Raw genomic sequence first — 24392 nt, 5'->3', positions numbered from 1 at the left:
CCACGTACGATGGTGTGTAGGAAACAAACTCCTTCCTTAACAGGTTAGAACTACTTCTCTTCCATACTATTAAATTGTTTTCATCAATTTCCACTGGAATTATATATTTAGCAAACATAATGGGTGTACATTTTGTAAATTTTTTGACAATAATGTTATATTTATAACCAAAATGCCATTTATTCTACTACATCCTTAAAGAAGATTAAGGGGTTTATCCAGAAAGACATGTAATTCATTGCAAAATAAAATACACCTTCTCTAGATAGCTCTGAATATTTATAGCTGTTATAGCAAAAACAATTATTTGGTTACAAATTCTTAATTTGTGGATTGCTTTGACTTTGATGGAAATACCGACTTTCTCCCTGGGCCTTGAAATGTTGACCCCAAGAAGCAACTGCTATGATCTAGGTCTTGAAGGCAGCTTCCAAGGCTTGAGCTTTCTCTGTGATGTTCTTCTGAAAGGGCATCATGAAGTCCTCAAAGTCTACCTCATAAGTGAACCTCTCCCGCCGCAGCTCCCTTTTCCTGATCAGCTCTGCTGTTGTGGCTTCAGGACTCCAGATCTTAAAACAAACAACCGTATCCAGAGCAGGCATGAATACAAAAGCCAGCCAAATATGTCAGTATCCACTCAGTGTCCAGTATGATTAACTTAAAACTATCAAATTTACTTCTAAATCTATTTTAGCTTATGTGTTCCTCTTACATGAGGAAGAGGAGTTACATGGGCATCGCTAATTCTGATGGTGACTGTTTGGACACCTGAAATGCTTTTCAGTTACCTCTGATGATCCTCTGCTGTTCATTTTTGGGATGTCAAAACAAGGAAGAGATGGAATTAGAAGATCATTTGGGTTTGTTACCTTTATGTCTTATGGGGAAGTCATAAGAAAATTATTTTCATAGTAGAAGGCAGAGGGGGCTGGTGGTCTCTTATTCAGCATGGCTTGATGGGGATTGGCAAGACCACTCTTGTTCTCCAAAGATGTCTCCACCTCTTTAATTGTGGATATTTAGGAAGCTACTGAATAAATCCAGTGTTGCTTAGTATGAAACTCCCAAGTGAGATGGTAGTAAGAGTACTGGGGTCTGAGAAGCACCAAGAAAATGTGTCTATTGAACTTGTGACCAAATGGGGACAGGGAATGGCATTGACCAAAGAATACTTTAGGTTTTCAAGGACAACTAAAATGTTAATATAGAAATAGTAATAGAGGAAACCAGATATTGGAAGCTAAAGAAGGTGAACTTACTGAGTTGAAGCAGCAGGAATTGGCAAAAGGATACCTTCATATCATAACTGTGAAAGATAATCTTTGGCCATTTGTTTGGGTGCTCTGCATGAAATGTATTTAGAAAATGATATGAGTTTACAGCATGTTATGAAGATCTTTCCAAAGTACTTACCCTCCGTGGAATAAATGTAATATCCACTTTCTTGGTATAACCACTGGTAATCAATGAATTGAGATAAACCACATTATCCTTATGGACTTTCTTTTCCTCTGATATGGCTGGTACATAAACTGATGAAAGTGGTTCCTGGAAATGAGACAAAAGAAAAACCAACCCTATCAATTGCAAAAACGTATATTACACTTTTTTTTATATTATTTGTTGTTCTGTATCTTGCTCTGAAGCCAAGTAAAAATAAAAATGTTACTATATAAATTATAATTTGAAATGAAATAGAATATTATAACTTTGGATGGGGTAAGATAACTAGTTTGCTTTGTTTAACTCTACTTTATTAGTAGTATTGGTAACAGTATTGGTCTTCAAGATACCCATTATCTATGGTCACTGATTAACTAGAAAAATTAAATTATCCTACTAAAATGATAATGATGTATGTAGTAGAAGCTTAGCTGATTGATCATCCTTCACCTCTGGCCATTCTTACTCTCGTCCCCTCCATGTTTATTACTTCTTACTGTTGATTGTCCTCGATGTTTGTTATAATCCCTTCACCCTCTCCACTTCCTACCACCTTACATTTCTCCAACCCTTTCCAATTTCCAATTCCAATATTAGAGCTTTTCCTTTTTGAATTTCATCCCTGACCTATGTTTGCCAAGGATCACCAGGGATTCCTCCTGCTTCCCTAAAAGAAGCTTCTAGCCTACTTAGAAATGCACTTCAACTGATGAATGGATAAAGAAATTGTGGTTTATATACACAATGGAATACTACGTGGCAATGAGAAAGAATGAAATATGGCCTTTTGTAGCAATGTGGATGGAACTGGAGAGTGTTATGCTGAGTGAAATAAGTCATACAGAGAAAGACAGATACCATATGTTTTCACTCTTATGTGGATCCTGAGAAACTTAACAGCAGACCATGCGGGAGGGGAAGGAAAAAAAAAAAGTTAGGGAGGGAGCCAAAATATAAGAGACTCTTAAAAACTGAGAACAAACTGAGGGTTTTATGGGGGGTGGGAGGGAGGGGAGGATGGGTGAGGTGTATTGAGGAGGGCACCTGTTGGGATGAGCACTGGGTGTTGTATGGAAACCAATTTGACAATAAACTTCATACAAAAAGAAAAAAGAAATGCACTTGGGCTTCGCTGCTAATGACAAAGTCTTGATCTCTCAGTAATCTCTATGGGCAAAAACCTTAAACTTCTGCTGGTAGTTTAGAGGCACCCACATCACTCCAGATTACCGGGAACAGTCACTTGACACTTTTAAAACTTCTAGAGTCATTCTGCAGGATATCCAAGTCACAAGTGGCCCCATATCCCAGGGTTCATTGGTAGTCATTAGAATCCCTTAGGGGGTGCCTGGGTGGCTCAGTCAGTTAAGCGTCTGACTCTTGATTTCAGCTTAAGTCATGATCTCATGGTTCATAAGTTTGAGCCCCATATTGGGTTCTGTGCTGACAGCACAGAGACTGCTTGAGATTCTCTGTCTCCCTGTCTCTCTCCCTCCCCTGTGCTCGCTCTCTCTCTCTCTCAAAAACAACCATTAAAAAAATAAAATTCCTTAGAAGGAAGGTAAGATGTGTAATGAAAAATTATGATACCATAATGAAGGAAAAACATGCTTTGCTTCATTCTTCTCACCCTACTTCCCTGTCTAGGGTGTCTCATCAAATCTGTATAACTCAGAACCAAATATATACATATCCAATGCCAATTCTTTTTTCAACATTCTAATTGTGTTTGGCTGAACCATCTTGGTTTTTACATGGATTTTATTTGCAATGAGCCCTTTTTAGACTTTTCCATACTAGGAATTTCTTTGCTAGCTATTTCTTTAAAAGTACTGCATAATAGTGCTGACAATATGGGTTGTATATTATTTTGCCCATGCTGTATAACCACAGGTACATAATGACACTGCCCTAACCCCCAACAAGTTTTTAACAGGTTCTAGTTACTAATGGGTAGTCCATTGCTTTTCTTACCTCCTCTTTCTTAATTTCAGGGCCTTCAGTCTTCATTTTAGGAGGTGGCTTGCCTTTCAATTTTTGATTTTCTGCTGGTTTTGGCAAGCTATCCAGCTTTTCTTGAATCAAACTAATTATTCTATAGTCAGCATACGCCTTTGCGATATCCATGGCAGTGTGCCCTGTTCAAGACATAAATTCAGAATAACAATAAACAGATTGATAATAAGCCAGGTAGAAAATCTCAGCACATCAGCCCTTAGCATACAGTAGTAAAGGTGATTAGTAAAGCAAATGGTTATATGTAGGGTCACAAAGCTAGATCAGATATTCTCTAAGGTGGACCCAGCTCTAAGATCTCATAATTTAAAGTGCCATTTACTGGCAACACAACCTTTTCTTGTTTTTGGTTTTGTTTTTGTTTTTTTTAAGCGTGTTTCTTAAAAAGTTGATAGGAAATACTGGCAGGATATTTACATGTGAATATTTGATTGATGGTTCTCTTCCCACATTGCGTACATTTCCTTTTGTGTGATAATTTTACATTATTCTCCCCTTTCCATGATATAAGGAGGTATATTCAAAAAGGCCTGAGGAAGCTGGTGTCACAGTGTGCTGTGCACATGGCTGGGTATTATGACACCTGTAATATCCTCAGGCAGACCTAAAACAATACTACCAGTGACTCAGAGGAAGCCTGAAGCAGCCAGAAATATTAATGCTCTCTCAGATCAAAAGGAAGCAACAGCCTCCACTATAAGAAAATGATACCTCCAAGCAATAAGGTCAAATAGTTATTCAAATTTTTATTTATTCTTCAGATGTGATATAAGCTAGGCCTCCCATTTATGTCCTAGAGAGAACCTCAAATTCAGGAATTTGTTCAGCTTTGGAAAGAATCCACATTCTATAGTCTTTAAACTATGTCATTTACTAGGAATTGACAGTTGTAACAGTGTGAAAACTCTGAACATTGGTGCAAGCCCACAAACTAATGCTTATAGGACTATAGTGAAATAACCACAGAAATTAAGAGTGGGTAATTAGAGGGGTGCCTGGGTGGCTCAGTCAGTTAAGTGCCCAACTTCAGCTCAGGTCATCATCTCATGGTTCGTGAGTTCAAGCCCCACATCAGGCTCTCTGCTGTCAGCACAACACTCTCAAAAATGAATAGACATAAAAAAAAAAAAAGTGGGCATTTAGAAATTTTTAGATAGATTTGATAGAAGAATTTTCTGTCATTTTAATCTAGTGATTACAAAAACCCTTGTATTTCATGTTTTTTCTCATCTCATTTTCTAGGAAGTCACTTTTTCTTGTACTTTACAAAAGTATCCGTCCATGACAGATTGCAAACATAAAGCACTGATCCTTTCACACCAGTGATTGAGAGGCACTCCATAGAAAACCAACTTGTGTAACATTCAACTTAGGTTTGCGTTTGCAGTAGTAACTCTCACAGGGAAATGTGGTCCTACAAGAATAGAATCAGAAGAGGTTTGGAATCTAAATTCTCCTTTTCTGACTGTAACTGTATCAATGATATGAACACATACCTTTTCTATTTTCCAGTTGGAATTTAGCACCGATATCAAGTAGGTATTTTACAGTATCCAGTCTGCAGCTCTCAATAGCTCTAGTTAAAGGAGTGGTGTTGTTGATGGAGACTGTGTCTATCACAGCTCCAGATTTTACAAGAAGCTCAACAATATCTTGCTGGCCTGTGTGGCATGCAAAATGAAGCGGAGTCCACAGGAAATTATCTGTTGCATTAATGTTAGCCCTATAAAATAAGACAGATGCACAAGCTAAATATATGGGTTGTTCCAAGCATTGGAGGCCGAACGTGCAAAGCCAGATTTCATACAGTTGTCCAGCTATAAACGAGGGAAGCTCTGAGTAAAGTTAAACTCTGTGCCATAATTTTTCTTGACTTGTGCTCTGCATTATCTGGCAGTCTTAATTTTCTTTGCATAAATACATATTTTGTTTAGTTTTTAAAGGCACTCAGATCCCAGGGGTTACACATTTTGCAAAGGTTAAAATTAGGGAAAATTATATAACTGGATCCAATGAAGGTAAAAACTGATAGGAAATATAAAAGTCATGTTATTTCACTTTGAGTCTACTTTCTCTGAGTGTTATAGATTTTTAAATGCACCTTCATTATTAAAATTCTAAGCATCTAAGTGTAGTATTTTAAATGTCAGTTCTTTTTAAAAAAAATTCACTGTTGGGGCGCCTGGGTGGCTCAGTCAGTTAGGCTTACGGCTTCGGCTCAGGTCATGATCTCACGGTTTGTGAGTTCAAGCCCCGCATCGGGCTCTGTGCTGACAGCTCAGAGTCTGGAGCCCACTTCGGATTCTGTGTCTCCCTCTCTCTCTGCCCCTCCCCCGCTCACGTTGTCTCTCTCTCTCTCTCTCAAAAATAAATACTAAAAAAATTTCAAAAAAAATTCACTGTCCAAAAGTTCAAATTCTCATTAATTGCTTTATACTCCCTCTAGATAATATACAAATTTGAATACTTCTTTGACCTTCACCCTTATAGTAATAATAACAACTTTTATCAAATATGCAATTGCTTTGCTAGTAAGTTATTTACATATTTTAAATGATTTGATCTTGAAAATCTGTGAGCTGAGTCCTATTAGAGCCCCATTATAAAAATGAGGATATGGAGGCACAAAAAAGTTAAGAAACTTACCCCAAGCTATTCAGCTATGGTACAAGAAGGAATTAAACCTGAGAAGTTGCTTTAGATTACAAAGTTAAATAAAAATGTGATGCTTTGATGTTTTAAAGATATTTACAAATGAACCAAGGAGGTTCTGGAGGAGAGAAGGGACATGTCATCATGGCCATTGTACCACTTGTTTAAATTTGTTAGGACCCCCCCCCCCCAACATATACACAAGAGACAGATTAAAAAGCAACATGTAAAATGAATAAGTTCTAGAGATCTACCATACAATAGTGTGATTATAGTTAATATTGTATTATACACTTATAATTTGTTAAGAGGGTAGATCATGTTATGTTTCTCCTACAATAAAATTCTTGGGGCACCTGGGTGGCTGAGTCAGTTTAAGTGCCTGACTCTTATTTCTGCTCAGGTCATCTCTGCTCAGGTCATGATCTAGGTTTGTGAGTTTGAGCCCCTCAACCAGCTCTGTGCTGACAGTGCAGAGCCTGCTTGGGATTCTCTCTCCCCATCTCTTTCGGCCCCTCCCCCCACTCACAGGCAAGTGCATTCTCTCTCTCTCAACAATAAATACATTTTAAAAATTATCTTGGTAATTTAAAATAAAATTAAAAGTGACCTAGTAGGTAAAGCTCTCTAGTAAAGCAACTTTGTGCGTAGTTGTTATTGGCAAGCTATCTGTGCGTACACACATTCCCAGGTTCCCATTAGCCAACTTTCCCATGCAAGGTCTACCTCTAATCTAGATTTCAGAAATGAAGCTCTTTCTTTGCCCTAAAATTCTGGAGTTGAATATAAAGACCCATGAAATTTAAACCTCACTCAAGAAAGAAAACCCACCCTTTTTCAAGAAGAAACTTGACAGCATCCATGTTTCCACTGGCACATGCAGTCATTAGTGGTGTTTTGTAATAATTATCCTTCATATCCACAGGTATTCCTGATTCAAATGCCTTTTTCAGAGAAGCCAGGTCTCCTGCCTTGGTGACGAAATTAATATTTGAAAATACCTTCCCTGGATCATCAATGTACCAAGCGGAGTCATCCTGAATGGGATGTTCTGGTGGATGGTCTCGGTTAAACCGATTGCAATCAGTTATATTCTTGTAGGTTTCAATCATGTAATAGGGTGGCCCGCCATCACTCCGTTGGGGAAATACATGGTCAGGGATGATGCAGATTGGGAGGGGTAAAACAAATTTGCCTTTCTTTACCTTTTTGGCCATCCCTTTTTTCTTTTTCTTGGGCCCATATGATCCCAAGACATAAGACTTGCTTAAGTATCTGGTTCCTTTAAAGAAATCATTAATATTGACCCCACCTCCCCGTAATTTTTCATGATATTGAGCTACCATAGCCAGCTGTTCCGAGGTCACAAAATCTTGCCTCTCCTCCAATGTCAACACGAAGTCCTCCTTGCTGACTGTCCCATCACCTCTGTCCACAAATGAAAAGGCTTCCCGAAGGAAAGTCTCATGTTCTAGCGACCAGTCATGTAGTCTAAGGGCCCAGAGTGGATTCGGATTTTTGGCTCCTGGCCGTGCCAGTTTATTAGCAGTTCTCTCTGCCCGCCGTATTTCTTTGTTTGCTGCTTTGAAACCGCCTTCTTTGGCCACAGCTCTGGGTGTTTTATGATCTAAGTTCTTCCATTTCAGGTCACATCCTAGAACATGAAGCATCATTATTATGAATATTGCCCAGGCATCTGCATGGCTCTGCGAATGACATTCATCAAACCCTTTTCTTAATTTTGATCTATTAGTCAAAAATTTATCCCCTATAATTACCAAATTAAACTGTGATTTTTTTTTTCTGTGAGCTTCACTTTGGTGAATTCTGAAATATGTTTCCAATTTATATTCTCTGCCCCTAAAGAATTAGGACATTGATCCCTATAGATATATGAAACAAATATCATTTTGGCATACTTGCTAAGCAGACCTGCTACTAAAAAAAGAAAAGAGTGAGGGTAATATTTGAATATAGAAAGAAGCTGGGTTCAGATAGCTTACTGGGCCATTAGGAACTCAGAATGCTGCACCTGCTTCTTTTTGAATGATTATGACTGCAAACCTGTATACGATCTTAAACTGTATTCCCCACGGAATCCATTTAATTTCTATTGATCTGCTGTTTTGTGATAAGGTCATGTGAACAACCTAACCCAGGAAAAACCAATTTGTTCATCGAATCTGAAAGACTTCCAGTATTACATTTGTGCTAATCAGACACTGAAATTCATTTTCCTTCTTGGTCCCTTCCTTAAAATGATGACACCAACATTACACGTAGGTATTCCCCAAATAAATAAACTTCTCCGGGTACATTGGAGAGTCGGCTTAGTGCCACTAGGAAGGTTGTGCTGTCTATAGTAAGTGTCTTGAGACATTAAAAATCCGTTATGTATATAAATAAGTCAGACAATGAAGAAGCTCTTTCTAGTGTTTTGCATCCAGAAGAAGCCTCTCCTGTTGCTTTGCCAACATCACATAATCAAAGAAGATTGCTCCCCAATCAGTATGTCTAGCAATGAAAATGTACAGGTGGCTGCGGGCAGAAATAAAGCAAGCCCTGCCAATACTTCATAGTTGTATTCCTTGTCAAAAAGAAAATTAGTCACCAGTGCTTTTGAAGATTGATACTTCCTTTGGTATTGTCAAACTGAACATTTTATACTAAGACTGATAATTTTAGTAGTGATAGAAAAACTCAAAAAGAGTATTATGAGAATAAGGATTCTAAAATTTCTATATTAAACAGTGACTTATCGAAAAGGGGGCCTGAGGCTGGTCTCGACAGTATAATTCCATAGCAACTTCAAGAATGCTGTTTTTATTTAGCTTTTTCGCTTCTTCAAGGTGTCGAGGGGTTTATCTACCATCTCCCAAGCCACTGCTTCTATATTCACCCCTAAGGATCAAAGGATCTTAAAGCTGTTTGATCTTGCCTTCTTATGCTCCCAGTTTCCTCCTAGTTAGAAACCTTTATGTGGATAAAAGTTTCCAACATCCCAGCTTAAAGATCTGAAGGCGTTTTTTTCTCCTCTGGCCTTGGGACTTTTTATCTCCTCCCTTATAATTAGTAAATACAGATCCATTCATTCCCTTTGTGACTTATGATCTGTGGTCGAAGGTACTCAACTTACAGCTAGTGTGGGCTGACAAGCCAAAGGCCCATGAGAAAGAGAACTCTCCTGGGGTGCTTCCCTAGAACTGTTCCCAGCTCCCTGCTTCTGCCCTTGGATATGACACACTGCTTACCGGGACTTGTAAATTGCTCTAGCAACAGGAAGAAGATGGTTTAATGTGGGAAACAGTCCAGCCTTCACATTTAAGTATAGAAGACACTAAACCCAGGGAGTTAACTCAGAAAAGAGCATTTAATTGTTAATGCATGGTTTGTTGTTGCTCTGATTGCCTTAGATCGAAGATTCAAAAGGTGAACATGTAGTTGGTAACACTTATACTATGGAATTAGGTCACCCACATAGGATCTAGTGAAGTGGTTGTACCTCCAAACATGCAAGAGAACTTAGAATGCTTTCAGCCACTTGTTTTAGAAACACGGTTTAGGGGCACCTGGGTGGCTCAGTCGGTTGAGCATCCGACTTTGGCCCAGGTCGTGATTTCATGGCTTGTATGTTCGAGCCCTACATCGGGCTCACTGCTGTCAAGCCTGTCAGTGCAGAGACTGCTTCGGATCCTCTGTCCCCTTCTCTCTCTGCCCCTTCCCCACTTGTGCTCTCTCTCTCTCTCAAAAAAAAAAAAAAATCTTAAAAAAGAAGAAAACATGGCTAGTCTCATGATTCTGCCAGGAAGATGAAACCTTTCTGTGTCATTGGGCAAGGCCTTTGGCGTGGCCTACGCTCCAGCCAAATGTGCTTCTCAATTTGCTTTCTGTGACTTTCTCCCAGGAGTATATAGATGATAGAGAATGTGCCTGGTGATGTTTATCCTAATAAGAAAGCAGTTAACATGTTAAAGTTGAAGAATTGTCTTAATCTGGGCAGCTCTTTTGTTTTTAGAAATAAATTATGTTAAAAATGCAATATCAGGAGCGCCTGGGTGACTCAGTTGGTTAAGTGTCCAACTCTTGATTTCGGCTCAGCTCATGATCTCATGGTTTGTGAAGTTGAGCCTTGCACTGGGCTCTGTGTTGACAGAGTGGAGCCTGCTTGGGATTCTCTCTCTTCCTCTCACTCTGCCCTTCCCTATGTGTATGTGCACACACTCTCTCTCTCAAAATACATAGACATTTGAAAAAGAAAAAAAATGAAATGTCAGAATAAACTGCTAATAGTGACAAATGTGCAAACAAGACTGATGAGACCATTTTTGGGGCAAAAGTTGCATTTGATACACGTTCCTTTCTTTATTTGTTAAAAGTGTTTATTGGGGGATGATGGGGGGGAAGAGTATGAGTTTGTATAAGTTCATAAAAAGTAAACATGAATTCGTTATTGCACTATTAGTTACGCAAGCACATTAGTTTATCTATGTTAGTGGTTACAATTTAGGATCTCTATGTCTCAGGGACTCCTGAGATTCTCTGTCTGTGTAGAGGACAGAAAAGCAAAAGTACTTTCTCTGCTGTATTCTAGAGTCATAGGGCTTTAAGTTTTTGCCTATTACTCAAACTGGGGGAAAAAAAAAGCAAAAAACCAAACCCATTACTACAACGTTCAGCAGAATGCAGTTCCACTTTTCACAAAGTTAAAAACTTTTAATGTACTTTAAGTTAGCATGTAATTGACACCAAATGGATCCAGATCTTTAAACTTAATTGGCTAATATTCCCATTTTAAGGACTACATTAAGCTATACATGCATAGTTTATATTCCTAAATTAATAGGTACCTAGAAGCTAAAGGTAAACCGAAAATAAATTTCAAATTTTCCATGAAAATTTTCATTTTATCTTTCTCCCTAAAATATTTCCCCTATAATTTCAAATGATTTAGGAAAGTTATCCTTGACACAATTGAACAATTTTTTAATGAAATAATTAAGAATGCAGACTAAAAGACATAGTTTTTCAGTGTTCGTCCTTCAGATTGGTGGACATTTTTAAAAGGACTTTAAAAACTATAAGCATTTTAATAATTAGCCGACATATGAATAATCCTCTTTAGATTTTTAATGACAACCTAAAAACATTTCAGAAAATGAGTTTTCATCACTTTAAGACCTGATTCATGATTTCACAGAAGGTAGAGTAAGAAAAAATTTTCAATTTTCTTTCTACATATATAACTGTGGATGGGTTATTGAAAAAGATATGCAACTGACAAGTGGCAGGCCCAAACTGTCTGCTCATCTGCAACATGGGTAAATCATAACTGCTTTAAACATAAAATTGCTAGACACTTTTACCTCGCTGAGCTATATATTTGCAGCAATCTGCAAAACCGCCCATGGCAGCATAATGAAGTGGTGTGTTCCCATTCAATGCAATCAGCCCCATGTCTCCCTTGTAAGCAAAAAGCAGCTTCAATATCTGCAAAATAAACAGTGGATATAGTAGAGGAATAGGAACATACATTTATTGCATGAAGACTGACACCCCAACTTGTTATCTAATAGTTACTTATGCTACATGTGGCTATTTAAAATTAAATCGAATTAAATAGAAAACCATTAAAAAAAATCCAGTTCCTTAGTTTCACTAGCCGTATTTCAAATGCTCAAATCCACATGTGGCTATTGTATTATACATCACAGATATACAACTTCTTCACCATTGCTGACAATTCTATCAAATAGCTTTGACCAAGAGTTTAGAAAATTCGATACTCATCTAGGGCATGCTATCTTGGTGAATTCTAGTAATTCTAGAAAGCATCAGCCCATAGAAAACATTATCAGGGAAGCAAAGTCTTTACCAAATGTGACTTCTATTGTGATGTATATTTTTATTGTGGGGACAAGACTCAATGACAGAAACAAAGATAGCTATGTAAAACTCAGAAAATTGAGTAAAGAAAGGTTAGACGTAATTCAGAATTAAAAAAAAAAATAGGATAGCATTGGTTCCTATTTCGTTTCTGCAGTGTCATTGTACCTATGAGATATCCTTTACTGGTATGTCCAGATAACCAGGATACTTAAGAGTTTAAAATTTAGGTGAGTCATTAGATGCACACAAAAACTCAGGGAGATAAGAGTTTGTTGGCATTGTTCTCCCACAGTTTGGTCAAGCCATATTTTGAAGATTCTGATATGTAATGGAGGCATAAAATAAAAAAGTCCTGATTGGCAAAACTTTTAATTTGTCATAGTTAAGAATACAGAAAAACATTATTTATTTTATTTGTTTATTTGTCATACTTAAGAATACAGAAAAAACATTCATTATTAATGAATAAACTTAGCAAGCAGATAAAACTGAAGGGCTAGAAAGTTTTTAAAAAAACATTTGATCTGAAATATAATTTTAGAATTATCTAGGGAAATCAAGACGGTAACTTCGAAAACATTCTTAGTGTAACCTACATGATATTAAAACAATTTGTGAAAAGGTGTGAGCAACAGATTTTAAAGCAAAGGGCAGATTATTACATCAAAAAAGCCTCCTTTGGCAGCAAAATGTGCAGCATGATGTCTCTCATTGTCAAAGGCATTCACTTCACCTCCTCTTTCCAATATCCCTCGGACTAGCTCTAGCACTCCTTCTCTTGACGCTTCCATTAAAGCCGTTCGACCTGTGGACTGGATGAGAAACAGATCAAATGCCGGTTATGCTTGTTATCTTAAATCACTTATTTCGTATAAATATGGTCTAAATCCATTTGGCCTTAGATTCACACTGACATGTTTAGTTCTCTGTATTTTTATTGGTTTCATGTAACAAATAGGAAAAATGAAGCCAGCTGGTCCATGTAGAAGAATTTGAATATCAGAGTCAAGGTCACACCAGATGTCCCTGTGAGAAATCAGGCTATAAAATGCATTTTTTTGTAAAGAAAGTAGAGCAAAAGGGGGGGAAAGAGGGTAAAGTATATGCTAAAATTAGGTTATAGGTGTTTTCTAATGAGGAAAAAAATTGATTTTTTATCATCTGGAAATGACTATTAAACAATAAGAAAACTCAATAAAATTGGCCAAACAAGGAAAGGGGGCAAGATAGATATGGGAAACAGCAGGACTACATATTTTCTTTCCAAAAAGATACATTTTTATTAGGCATCAGTGGTATCTTTTCTATTTTTCTCTAATGATCTTTTACTATTATGCATAATAAATACGAATTTTCCAAACGTAATTAGGAAATAGACTGTGGAATCATGGCAATATAAAGATAATGAAAATCTATCATCTTAAAACACTGAATAGAAATGAATAGTCTATAAGCTAACAGGATAATTTTACCATAATTAAATGTGAAAATTACACTACTGAGCGTCTATAATTTTAAAAAAAAGGAATCACAGGAATAGTCATACTGAGTTGATAGCATTTGGATTGGCTCCTTTTTCCAAAAAGGTCAGGCACATATCTTTAACATCATGTGCTTCTTCACACGCTCTAAGGAATATTGGCTTTCCTTCACAGGAAGAGTTGTTGACATCTGCACCATGGTCCAGGGCAATCAATGCACAGCGATAATGCCGCTTAGTAGGCAAAATGCAGTAAAACAAAACACCTGTAGAAAAATAGAATCCCCAGAGAGTATTTAATTAAGTCTCCATATATTTGAACCAGATAGCAAGGAAAAGATAACAATTTTGAAATCCATAATTGGCTAGCTGAAGGTGGTGGAGCAAAGGCATAGTTGCCTTGCTTTTTCCTTCTGTAACCAACTGAAATACCAAGACCGAGAAACAAAAGAAGAAAGTCAACCTTTGATAGAATCAGAAAACAGTTACGACCAAATGCGATTGGACCTGGTTCAGGGGAAGAATCAGAGTGCTGATATGTGAGCCCTTGTCAACCATGGGTTCTTGCAGCCTATACCCCACATGCAGGACTGTGGGTGCTGGTTGGTGGGTTGCTGTGTCCCCTCTGAAACTGCAGAGTGACAAAGGAGGTGGTACTGGATGATAAAATGTGCAGACCAGCCATGTGTAGCGGTCAGTATAGCAGCACTGAGAAGACAAAGTACATGACAAGGGGCTCTACCATTTTGGCAAATTGTTTTGTTCCAATGAATAAAGGAAAATGCTAAATCCCCCGACCCAGAACTTATGACATATAGGTCCTCAATATAATTCATGTCAAAAATGTACTACAGATCAGGGGTATTGTAATCTAGGCAAACAACAGTCAGGCTCCAAACTGACTTTGAAATGACCTTATTCTAAACAGGCTTCATTCAAAGAGGAACAATAAGCAAATAAAAAACTAGCATGTGACCTATTGGGGGGAGGGGGTGTAAGATACTGAAAGAAAGAAACCTGATAGTAAAAGCTAGGCAAAAACTACATACTAGGAAAACTATACCATGTGAAAATTATTGACTGACCTATTTCTATGATAGCAAAGAAGCTAAATATAACTTTTTTCTTCTAAAATAAAAGTACAAAGATAGGCCAAGACCTTTAAAAGAAGGGCTGCTAGGACAATAGAAGATAAATAGAAGGAAAAGATGAAATTAAGCCAGCTGAAGTTAGGAAAGAAATGGTAGAGGAAACTAAAACCACCAAAGAAAGGGAAATCAAATTGGAAGCAGGAAAAAGGAAAGCAAAACCATCATCCAGGATGTGAAGGAAAAATACAAAAGAACTAAGGAGAATGTCACAGATGATGGAAGAGTTGAAATGGTCTAGAGGCAAAGGAGAGTGAACATGTATGTAATTGGTGTTCAATAATAAAACACCAAGTGGAACATAAAAAAATGGAGATACAATAGAAAAAAACTTTCTTGAAGTGAAAACCTGAATTTCAAGGTTAAAAAAGCATACTTGGGTCTCAGGAAAAATGGATTAAGAAAAATCAATGAGGCATGCGTATGTAAAGCTAGGTAGAGAAGGTGTCCTGTGAGCATCTGGGAAACAGTTCAGATCCTATCTATAAAAAGCAAAAGTCAGTCTGGCCTTGAGATTTTGCTACTGTAATAGTCCATGCTAGAAAATAACTGAAGTATCTCTACAATATCACCTGAGAAAGAAAGTAAGGAGTTTTGTACCTATCAAACTGTTGTTCACGTATAAAAGCAATGGACATGTAAGTTTAAGGATGCAAAAAGTTATTGTACTAATCTCTTCTTTCATAGCAAAATATTAATGAATACCATGTAAAGTGCTACTTTAATAAACAAAGTTTTAAGTATATGTAAAGCTATCAAGTTTGCCATTAAAACAACCAAAAACAAGCATCCAACTGTGGGTTTCGGCTTCACAAGTTTGAGGTTCATATTGGGCTCTGTGCTGAAAGTGCAGAGCCTGCTTTAGATTCTCTCTCTGGCCCTCTGCCACTTGTGCTCTCTGTCTCTCTCAAAATAAGTAATTAAACTTAAAAAGAAAAAAAACCAAAAACAACAAAAAAAAAATCAGTTCTCTTCCCAAGAAAAAAGACAGATGTTAACTAGATTTACTGTGGTGATCATTTTGCAATCCATACAAACATCAAATTATGTGTACACCTGAAACTAATATAATGTTTATGTCAAATATACCTCAATTTAAAAAAATCAGTAAATAATAGGGGCGCCTGGGTGGCTCAGTCGGTTAAGCATCCGACTTTGGATCAGGTCATGATCTTGTGGTTCACAGGTTTGAGCCCCGCATCAGGCTCTGTGCTGACAGCTCAGAGCCTGGAGCTTGCTTGCTTCAGATTCTGTGTCTCCCTGTTTCTCTGCCCCTTCCCCACTCATGCTCTGTCTCTCTCTCTCTCTCTTGCTATCAAAAATAAATAAACATTAAAATTTTTTTTTTAAATCAGTAAGTTATAAAAATAGATAAAACTACCATTCCAACAACCAAAAAAAAAAAAAAAAAGAACTAAAAACAGACCATTAACCTTAGAAAATATAATACACACAACAAGAAAAATAATATATGGGGACCATATAGGAAAATACATTTATACATATTTATTTATATATTTTATATTAAATATAACTTCATAATATAAAATAAATGACAGTTCTGAGGCCAAACCTTTGGGGCATCCAGATAAATATAAATTGGGTAAATTCTACCATTAAATAAAAATCACAATTTATATAAAATCAAAATCTAAATATATTTCATGTAAACAGACACATCTAAAATAGGGTTACTCAGAACAGTTAAAACAGAAAGATGGTCAAGGACATGGTTGAAAATAGAAAATCAAAGATACAACAAGTCATATGAGGCAAGAGTGGACCAAAACAACAATAAACAGCAATGTGATCTAGAAATACCAGAGGCTGAATTCATTACAAAAGGCCCTAAGGCACTTATGAAATAGATATTTTATAATGATGGCATGCGTAACTCCCAGTCAAAGTCTATCTGGGCTGACTCTTTAAGCCACAAAGAACATGAATCAAATTCTAAAACTGAAGTGGAAATAAAGGGAAAAAAATGGTGGACAGTCAAATTTGCATACTGCATGTAGGACTGGGTATGCATTCCTATAAATGGGAGAACCAATGGAATGGGGGCTCTAAGGAACTAGTCTAGCTTAACCCTTAAAGGGAAGACAGTATTCCATTCTCCAGAATAGACAGACACTAATTAATCCCCAAGGACATAGGAAAGAGTTTTGGCTTAGAGATTTACCTTTTCCATATTCTGCAAAATTGTTCAAAGTACAGTTTAGCCTAGAGTATGTCCCACATCCTTCTAAAGATCCAGTAAGTATTTTAACCACTTAAATGTTTGCTTATCTTTTAGGAACAATGTCCAGTGAGGCATACATCAATCCCTGGAAAATAGGATGTTAATGACCAAGACTATGCAAGAAGCAAAACAGTTTGACAAGTGAGAGGACAACTAAGGGATGTGCAAGGTGAGCTAGATGTGTTGAACTGGTGAAGACAGGGCATTCACTCAGTGCAGTAAGCCTACCATGGGTTACACAGAATCAAGTCTCTAGGGGGCTGTACTAACAAGGTTATGTGTGCAACAAGATTTGTACTGGTCCCAAGTTTTGTTTTCTATCTTTAATTCTTCCTATGTGATTTGTCAGATTATTTTCTCATGCATTCATCTTCCAAAACCTTGACAAGTTTAGTATTAATTTGAATGAGCTTAGATAGTAGCCATATGGCTATTGCATTTGCTACAAGTATTCACTTAACCCTGTTTCTAATTTTACTTGTTCAGTTTTAATTTTGCAATTTTAGATTTTTATGATATAAAATGTCTCGACCTTTGAAAAAAACATTTGTTTCAAACTCTGGAAGGTAAACTGTTCTCCATTACAGTGTTTCCCCAAAGTACATTCCACAAAACTCCAGGTATATAAGATGCCATAAGGAAAAACTATTTCAAGGGTCAAAGAAATATGGAAAATATCCCTGTATCAAGTCTGACAAATGTGAAATCAACATGTCTCAATTTGTTTTATCCAATGGTTCTCTAATGAATTTGACAGTGGAACCAATTTTGCTTGTAACCCTTATCAACATCTCAGCAATTCAGTGGTCCATGGCACACTTTGGGATATGATATTCTACAGAGTTTTAAGAGGCTTTTTTTATTCAGGATTTAACATTTTAAAATGCATTTGACCCCTGAATGCATCCGAAGTTCATTTCGTTATGTGGTACTATTAAGTAATTAAATGATTGTTCCTTTTCTTTGTCCTCTCTTATTGTTTTAAGCAAGTCACTTATCAAATACCAAGTCTGGAGAGAATTACAAAAGCGGATTTTGTTCCTGTCAGAAAATATTAACATTAAAAATGGGATTTATTTCTCCAGTGTGGGACTGACGTTAATGGCTTTGTACTTGAAGCAACTCCTTGGGACAACTGATTAAATCTACCAATTTATATTAAGCCTGGTGGTAATTTTCTTGGTGATTTTCACAAGGCTGTGTCAAGTCCTTCTGGAACTTTGAGTTATTTGGGCCAGAAGCTCCCAAACATGGTCTTGAGATGTGATTAGGGAGAACAGAGTAGAGAAGTGGGGGCTATCTCACCTAAACAATAAAGGAAATGACATGTCTCAAGTTTTAAGTTCTTTTTCCAAATACAATTAAATTGACCCTAGAACATTGGAGTTTATACCGGCATCCACCTTAGTCCTTCCAGTTCCCAACTATAACCCCCTTTCTACATCAGACTGCTGTTGAGAGGTGCCAAAGTCCTTTTGGAGCCCAAAAGAACATTATTTGATGTTCTAAAGTATCAAAAGGAATAAGAATGCTCTCCATCCTCTTTTGTCTTAAACAAGATTTTTATATCTTATAATCGATGATTATGACTATGGTAATGACAATATATGTAAAAATTCTCCACATTTAGGAAAGCCACCAAACATAGATTAATCTAACTCTAACTTTCTTTTTAAATGAGAAATCTCTCAGATCTTGTCTCCCTAAGATCTACCCATACTGTTTTCAAATTATGGGGAGACAGTGTCCTTAGATACAAGAGTGAGAACCTGGCTCTTCACTTAAACCCATGAGTCTTTCACTTCTACAGTTGGAAAGCAAAAATGCACTATTTATTGATTTCTGGCTACAAAGTAGATTGCATCTGTTGGGCAGAATGCTGGGATTTTTACCTTTTCCTTCATTATCAACTATACTCATGTCAGCCTTTGCCTTGGCTAATATTTCCATGGACAATTCATGACCCAGTTCTGCAGCCCTCATTGTCGGAGTACAGCCCATCTTGTCTTGCACATCAGGATGAGCACCAAGGCTAAGGAGAAAGCTGACCATATCAATGTCATTGGAAATTGAGGCTAAGTGCAGAGCACTGTGTCCATTGACCGGTTCTGTGAAATTGATTAGTTCAGGGTATCCAAGCCTGATCAACTTCTCTATCTGCTTCATGTCTTTGTTCCGAACACACTGAAGAACTTTGTAGATCTGCAAGTTCTCAAGTCTCTTATCTGCTAAAGCCATACTCGACCACCTTCTTGAAGATGCTTTTCTGGACCAAAACAAAACTATAGCAGCAAAAACAAAAACAGAAACATACAAAACTCAAAGTTAATTTTGTCATCTGTATTTTGATTAGATAGTAATATTTTATACCTTCCCTTCTGAGAAGAGAGGCTGTTTCTTACGAAATGATATTACCATAGTTTATGGCAACTGACCTCATGAGAGTATAAATTACACATAAAAACATAGGACATACAGTTAGCATAAAGTTAAAATATTTCAAAACAAATCTTTCATTCTAATTAATATCAGCCTTGCTGTGAAGCTTTCTTGTTAATTTAATTTCTTGTCTCATTTAATCTTCCTTCCTTGACACAGCCTCCCCATTTTAGCCACAAAGAAAGTAAGGCTAACAAACGTGCCAAGGTAAGGTTTCATTTTCCCACTACGTGGCTCTGTTACCAGCATGCCCCTCAACAGAGACCACACAGGTTTTAGCAGTTAACAAGTGTTAAAAAAAAAAGAACATGTAGAATTTTGAGGTGCTTATCATAAGGAGGAATCTACTGGATTCTGTGAGATACCAAACGTGATTACTGTGTCATCTTACATGGGAATGAGGTAGGTGAACAGTTGAGAGAGAACTGCAATTTTCATAAATAATCCCACTGTTACATTGTAATGAGCATTCTAATATGAAATGTTATCTCCTTTTATTTATGGAAAAACAATATTTTCAGTTGAGTCAGGCTAGGTAGACCCAGCTTGCTTTTCTTTCCTCACTTTTTCTGGGAAAAAAAACCCATTATCATATTGGAAATCCATTCCAGATCATATAGTACTGCTATCCTAGGCCAAGTCATTGTCACAGACTTCTAATTTGTCTCACTGCTTCTACAACAGATCCCCTAGGTTCCTTTCTCTGGTCAGTCCTCAGAAACATCTTTTAAAAATGTATCAGATAAGGTCAAGCAACCTTTGACCCCCAGCATTTTGTATGGATCTGCCCCTTCCATCCCCTATGATAGCAATGAGTCAAAGACCAAGGCTTAGTCTGTGTGTGAGCACATGCTCAGGAAGGACATCAGCCAGTCAGCATCCTAAGGGACCCTTCTGCCAGAACTATATGGACAGACTACTGTGTGCTGATGCTGTTAAGCAGTAGGGTGGGTGCTGCAGTTGCAGGAACCATGTTGGCAGTCAGGGAGAGTGTGTGTTACAGAGACTGAGACTTAGGGCAGAGGTTGGGACTCAGTTGTGCCAGAATTCACCCACCACTTTAATCCATGCAGCATGTTAGTTAATGCAGCACTAGCTCAGGATTGCAGAAGTAAATATCCTCTCCCCACCCCCACCCCCCCTTAATTTTGTATAAGCTAGTTAGCTGAGTTTCTGTCCTTTGCAATTGAACAGATTTCATCTTACTACAGAATCGGAAACTGTATCATCTTTTCTCCCACAAACCTGCTCCCTCACCTATATTCCCTCTGGCAATGAGTTGCACTTTTGAACGCTTGCTCCTCTTTAACTATGTCTCTCTAGGCAACCATAACATCTCCATTGCCTGTTCTTGTCCTACCTCACCACCCACTCTTCATTCTCCTTTGCTGGCTCCCATCTTCTGCCAGAAGCCTGTTGGGGTGACCAGGGCTCCGCCCTCAGGACTCTTGTCTATTCTCACACATTGCCCTGATGGTCTCATCCTGTCTCATGACTTTCATGCCAATTTGAGGTTTCTGAATATTCACTCTCTGACTCTCCCCAGAGCTCCAAAGTGATGTATCTACCTGTTGACTCTTCATTCTCACAAGGAACTCTAATAGGCATATAAAATATAAAACATCCAAAGCCGAACACTTGATATCACCCTTTCTCCAGTTCTCCCCACTTCCAGTAATGGCGTCACCATCCATCTGTCTACTCAGATGAAAATACTCAAAGTTATTCTTCTTTCTTTCCTCACAGGTCCCCTACTCTTTAAATCCACCAGCAAACCCCATAACTCTACCTCCAGAATATATCCTCACATCAATTACCAGTGGTGCTATCCTAGGCCAAACCCTTGTCACAGCTTCTAATCTGTCTCACTGCTTCCTCAGCAGCCCTGCAGAGCCATTCTTTATTCAGTACCCAGAAAAAGCTTTGTTAAATGTAGATTAGACAAGCCTCCACCCCCAACATTTTAGTATAATTTTTTTTAATGTTTATTTATTTTTGAGACAGAGAGAGACAGAGCATGAACGGGGGAGGGTCAGAGAGAGGGAGACACAGAATCTGAAGCAGGCTCCAGGCTCCGAGCTGTCAGCACAGAGCCCGACGCGGGGCTCGAACTCAAGGACCGTGAGATCATGACCTGAGCCGAAGTCTGATGCTTAACGGACTGAGCCACCCAGAGGCCCCTAATTATTTTTAATATAAAGAAAAGTTGAATACCCATATATCCATCACAGATCCTACCATTAATGCTTTACTCGCTTTCACTTATCTATCCATCCCTCTGTCTACTCAGCCATCTATTTTTTGATCCATTTCAAAGTAAACTGCACACATATTCCAGCAGGCAATACCCTTAACTGGAGTTCAATATTTGTTTACAGTTCTTTTTTTCCTTTTTGTCTTTTGAATATGAAATGTCCAATAATTAAGTGTTCCATTCTATAAGTTTTGACAATTGCATACATCTATGTAACCCAAACTCCTATCAGGATATAGAACATTACCAGAAAGTTCCAGAAAGTTCCCATGCCAGAAACTTCCCTCGAAACTATTTTTTAAAAGCAGTTCAACAGATTTTCATTGTAATCAGAATAAATCTAAACCCTTCCTGTTGATCTTTTAAGAACATTTTCTCTGCCTCTGTGATCTTACTTTACTCCAACCTCCCTTGATAAGATGACCTCCAGCCACACTGACCACCTTTCTGCTTATAGAACAAAAGTGCATTCCTGCCTCTGGAACCTCTTGTTCCTTCGGCCTGGAGTGTTCTTAGCTCAGAATTTCCGTTGGTTGGCACTTCTCACCATTCAGACAGCAGCCACCATGTCACTTCATCTCTTTCCTTTCTTTATAATGAAATCAAGCACTTCTGTATATTATATTTCTATAGATCTGTAGATACAGATATATTCAATTTATATACTGTGTGACTTCCTCAGTAGTATAGAGCCTTCATGGAACAGAAGTTTTATATTATAATGACCTTTATTTCTCCATCACCCAGAACCTGACTTATGTGGGGCATTCAAGTAATGGTTGCTCCATAAATGATGACTGAAAGTTTTAAGATTGAGGAGTGGAAGAAACCAAAGAGAATGCCCAGGTTTCTAGTTTGAGCAACTGGCTACCTGTGTCTGAGATGGGGAGTGCAGGACGCAGTCAGATTGGTCAAAGAGTGTAGACAGTTATGCTTTGGCATGCTGAGTCAGAATCTACATAGCAATATGGAACACAATTCAAGAGAGAGAGATCTAAGCCTGGTCTACGGGCAACTGTGGGGTTTTCAGTGGCTGCAGGCTCCTGGGAGACTGGGTGAAGGAAAGGAGGAAAGAGTGTCAGGGAGAAGGGTGAGCATCGCTGTCAAAGGCATGCTGCTGCCTTTTCTCCCCATTCTTCTGCCTGCTGTTTTTTCTTTGTGCTTCCTCCTCTGCCGCTGGGACATCAGTCATCACACAGCTTGTGGCTTCAATGTCCTGTTTGCTGTAGCCCCTCTCTTCCCTTCTAATCTGTTTATAACATGTGGTCGACTAGGAGACCAGATAATGCAGCTGCTTAGAACCATGTGTGTAAATAGGCTCCCCGTAAGTCCTGAGCTTCCCCACAAGTCACCCACTTGGCCTTTGCTCCATGCCTTGGTGATATTTACTTTAGCAGCTGCTTATGATTTATTAGTACCAGCCATATCCTAGTTAGGTGCAGTGGCATACTGCACACATAGGCACAATGTACACAGGAATAGGATACAGTGCTTCCAAATAGCTCCTTGACTATCCTGAATCTATGCCACCTCATTTGTGTGAACAGAGACATCCTAATCAGAGACTTCAATGCTTTCTCTGAGGCACCCACCCCTAACAAAGAATTAGCAGCATGAAGCATGTCCAGTCAAGCTACAGTGATGAATTCCACAGCCCACAGGCCAGTTCTACAGCTTGTACTCTTCCAGCCAAAGCCCCAACGTGCTGGGGAGAGAGCAGTTCCCCTTCTCTGTCCTTCACAACCTACTGCCAAGACTGAACAAGAGCCTCACCCCACTGAAGGAAATAACAGAAGTCCTTCCCTCTAGTTCTGAGTTCTTCAAAATTGTGAAAGCATCTCTGATCTTCAGGGGAGTCATCATGTATACACACACCCCAACATGTACACTTTACCTATGATGGCTGAGCCACCCTGGCATACCCCTATCTGATCATCTATATGGACAATCTCAAGAGATAGTGGAATAGAACAGGGTTTCTTCACCTGAGGTCGATGTTTGGGTCTAAGCCCTCTAAAATTATATGACAATCTGCAGTGTGTGTGTACAGGTACATTTTTCCCCTGTGGAGGAGAGATCCACAGAACTCATCAACTTCTCCAAGGAGTCTATGACACAAGGGTGTCTGCTAAAAAGAGGAGTGGAGGGAAACACACTGGGAATTTCCACATAGTGGAAAGAGTGTGGGATTGCAGGTGGGGAAATCTGTTTTTGTTGTTTGTGATTTCCCCCCCCCCCCCGCCTTTCTCTGCAACATTATTTACATAAACTGGTTGCAAAAACCTGGACATATTATCTACCTGGTTTGTGCCTCAGTCTCTTTATCTGTGAAATGGGGATGACAGTACCCACTCGATGGTCCATATGAAGAGGAAATGAGACAATTCTAGTAAAGTACTTAGCAAAGTCCCTCAAAGCAGGCTCACTATGAATAAATCAAATGTCCGTGGGTTTCAACTCCCCCAGAAGCCACAGTGTACATTTGCAGGGTTCTTTACGGTCCCTTTCAGTTTTAAGTCTCAGAAAAATGCGGTAGGGGAGAGGGGTTAAGGAGTAACTTCAAGGTAAAGGCCAGGTGGCAGGGAGCAAGGTGCCGAGCTCACCTGTTAGTCGTGGGGGTGATCAGGGGCGGCGGTTGCGCCTCTGTCTGCTGGGGCGCCCGGCGGCCCAGGCCCTCGTTCTCTGCCGCCTGGCGCGGGCCCCAGCCGAGACCTCGGGCTCCCAGAGCCCGGCGTGGGCGCCCAGCCGTGAATAGTGTCTCCTTCGGCAGAGCAGGCGAGCCGGCGCGCGGGGCAGCAGGGAGCGGACGTGTGTGTCCATGGGCCCCGGGTC

General features: G+C 38.7%; 1 protein-coding gene across 2 annotated transcripts; it reads right to left on the bottom strand.

The window, feature by feature from the left end:
• Positions 1–257: 257 nt before the first annotated feature.
• Positions 258–24392, bottom strand: ANKEF1 (ankyrin repeat and EF-hand domain containing 1). Of its 2 annotated transcripts, XM_049651133.1 has the most exons (10): positions 24164–24392; positions 18760–19149; positions 13544–13743; positions 12660–12809; positions 11475–11598; positions 6943–7765; positions 4956–5182; positions 3418–3581; positions 1414–1548; positions 258–569 (listed from the first exon to the last, which is right to left on the bottom strand). In XM_049651133.1, exons 2-10 carry the CDS (start codon positions 19103–19105, stop codon positions 411–413), a joined length of 2328 nt encoding a protein of 775 aa, XP_049507090.1. In that variant the 5' UTR covers positions 19106–19149; positions 24164–24392; the 3' UTR covers positions 258–410. The 2 variants fall into 2 exon arrangements, with proteins under 2 accessions (XP_049507090.1, XP_049507091.1); XM_049651134.1 differs by lacking the exon at positions 18760–19149 and having other exon boundaries at positions 24164–24389.

This window comes from Panthera uncia (genome assembly GCF_023721935.1).
Source record: "Panthera uncia isolate 11264 chromosome A3 unlocalized genomic scaffold, Puncia_PCG_1.0 HiC_scaffold_11, whole genome shotgun sequence".
Lineage (NCBI taxonomy): Eukaryota > Metazoa > Chordata > Mammalia > Carnivora > Felidae > Panthera > Panthera uncia.
Note: the sequence above shows the minus strand (reverse complement) of the source record. Positions and strands in the feature narration are given on the sequence as shown.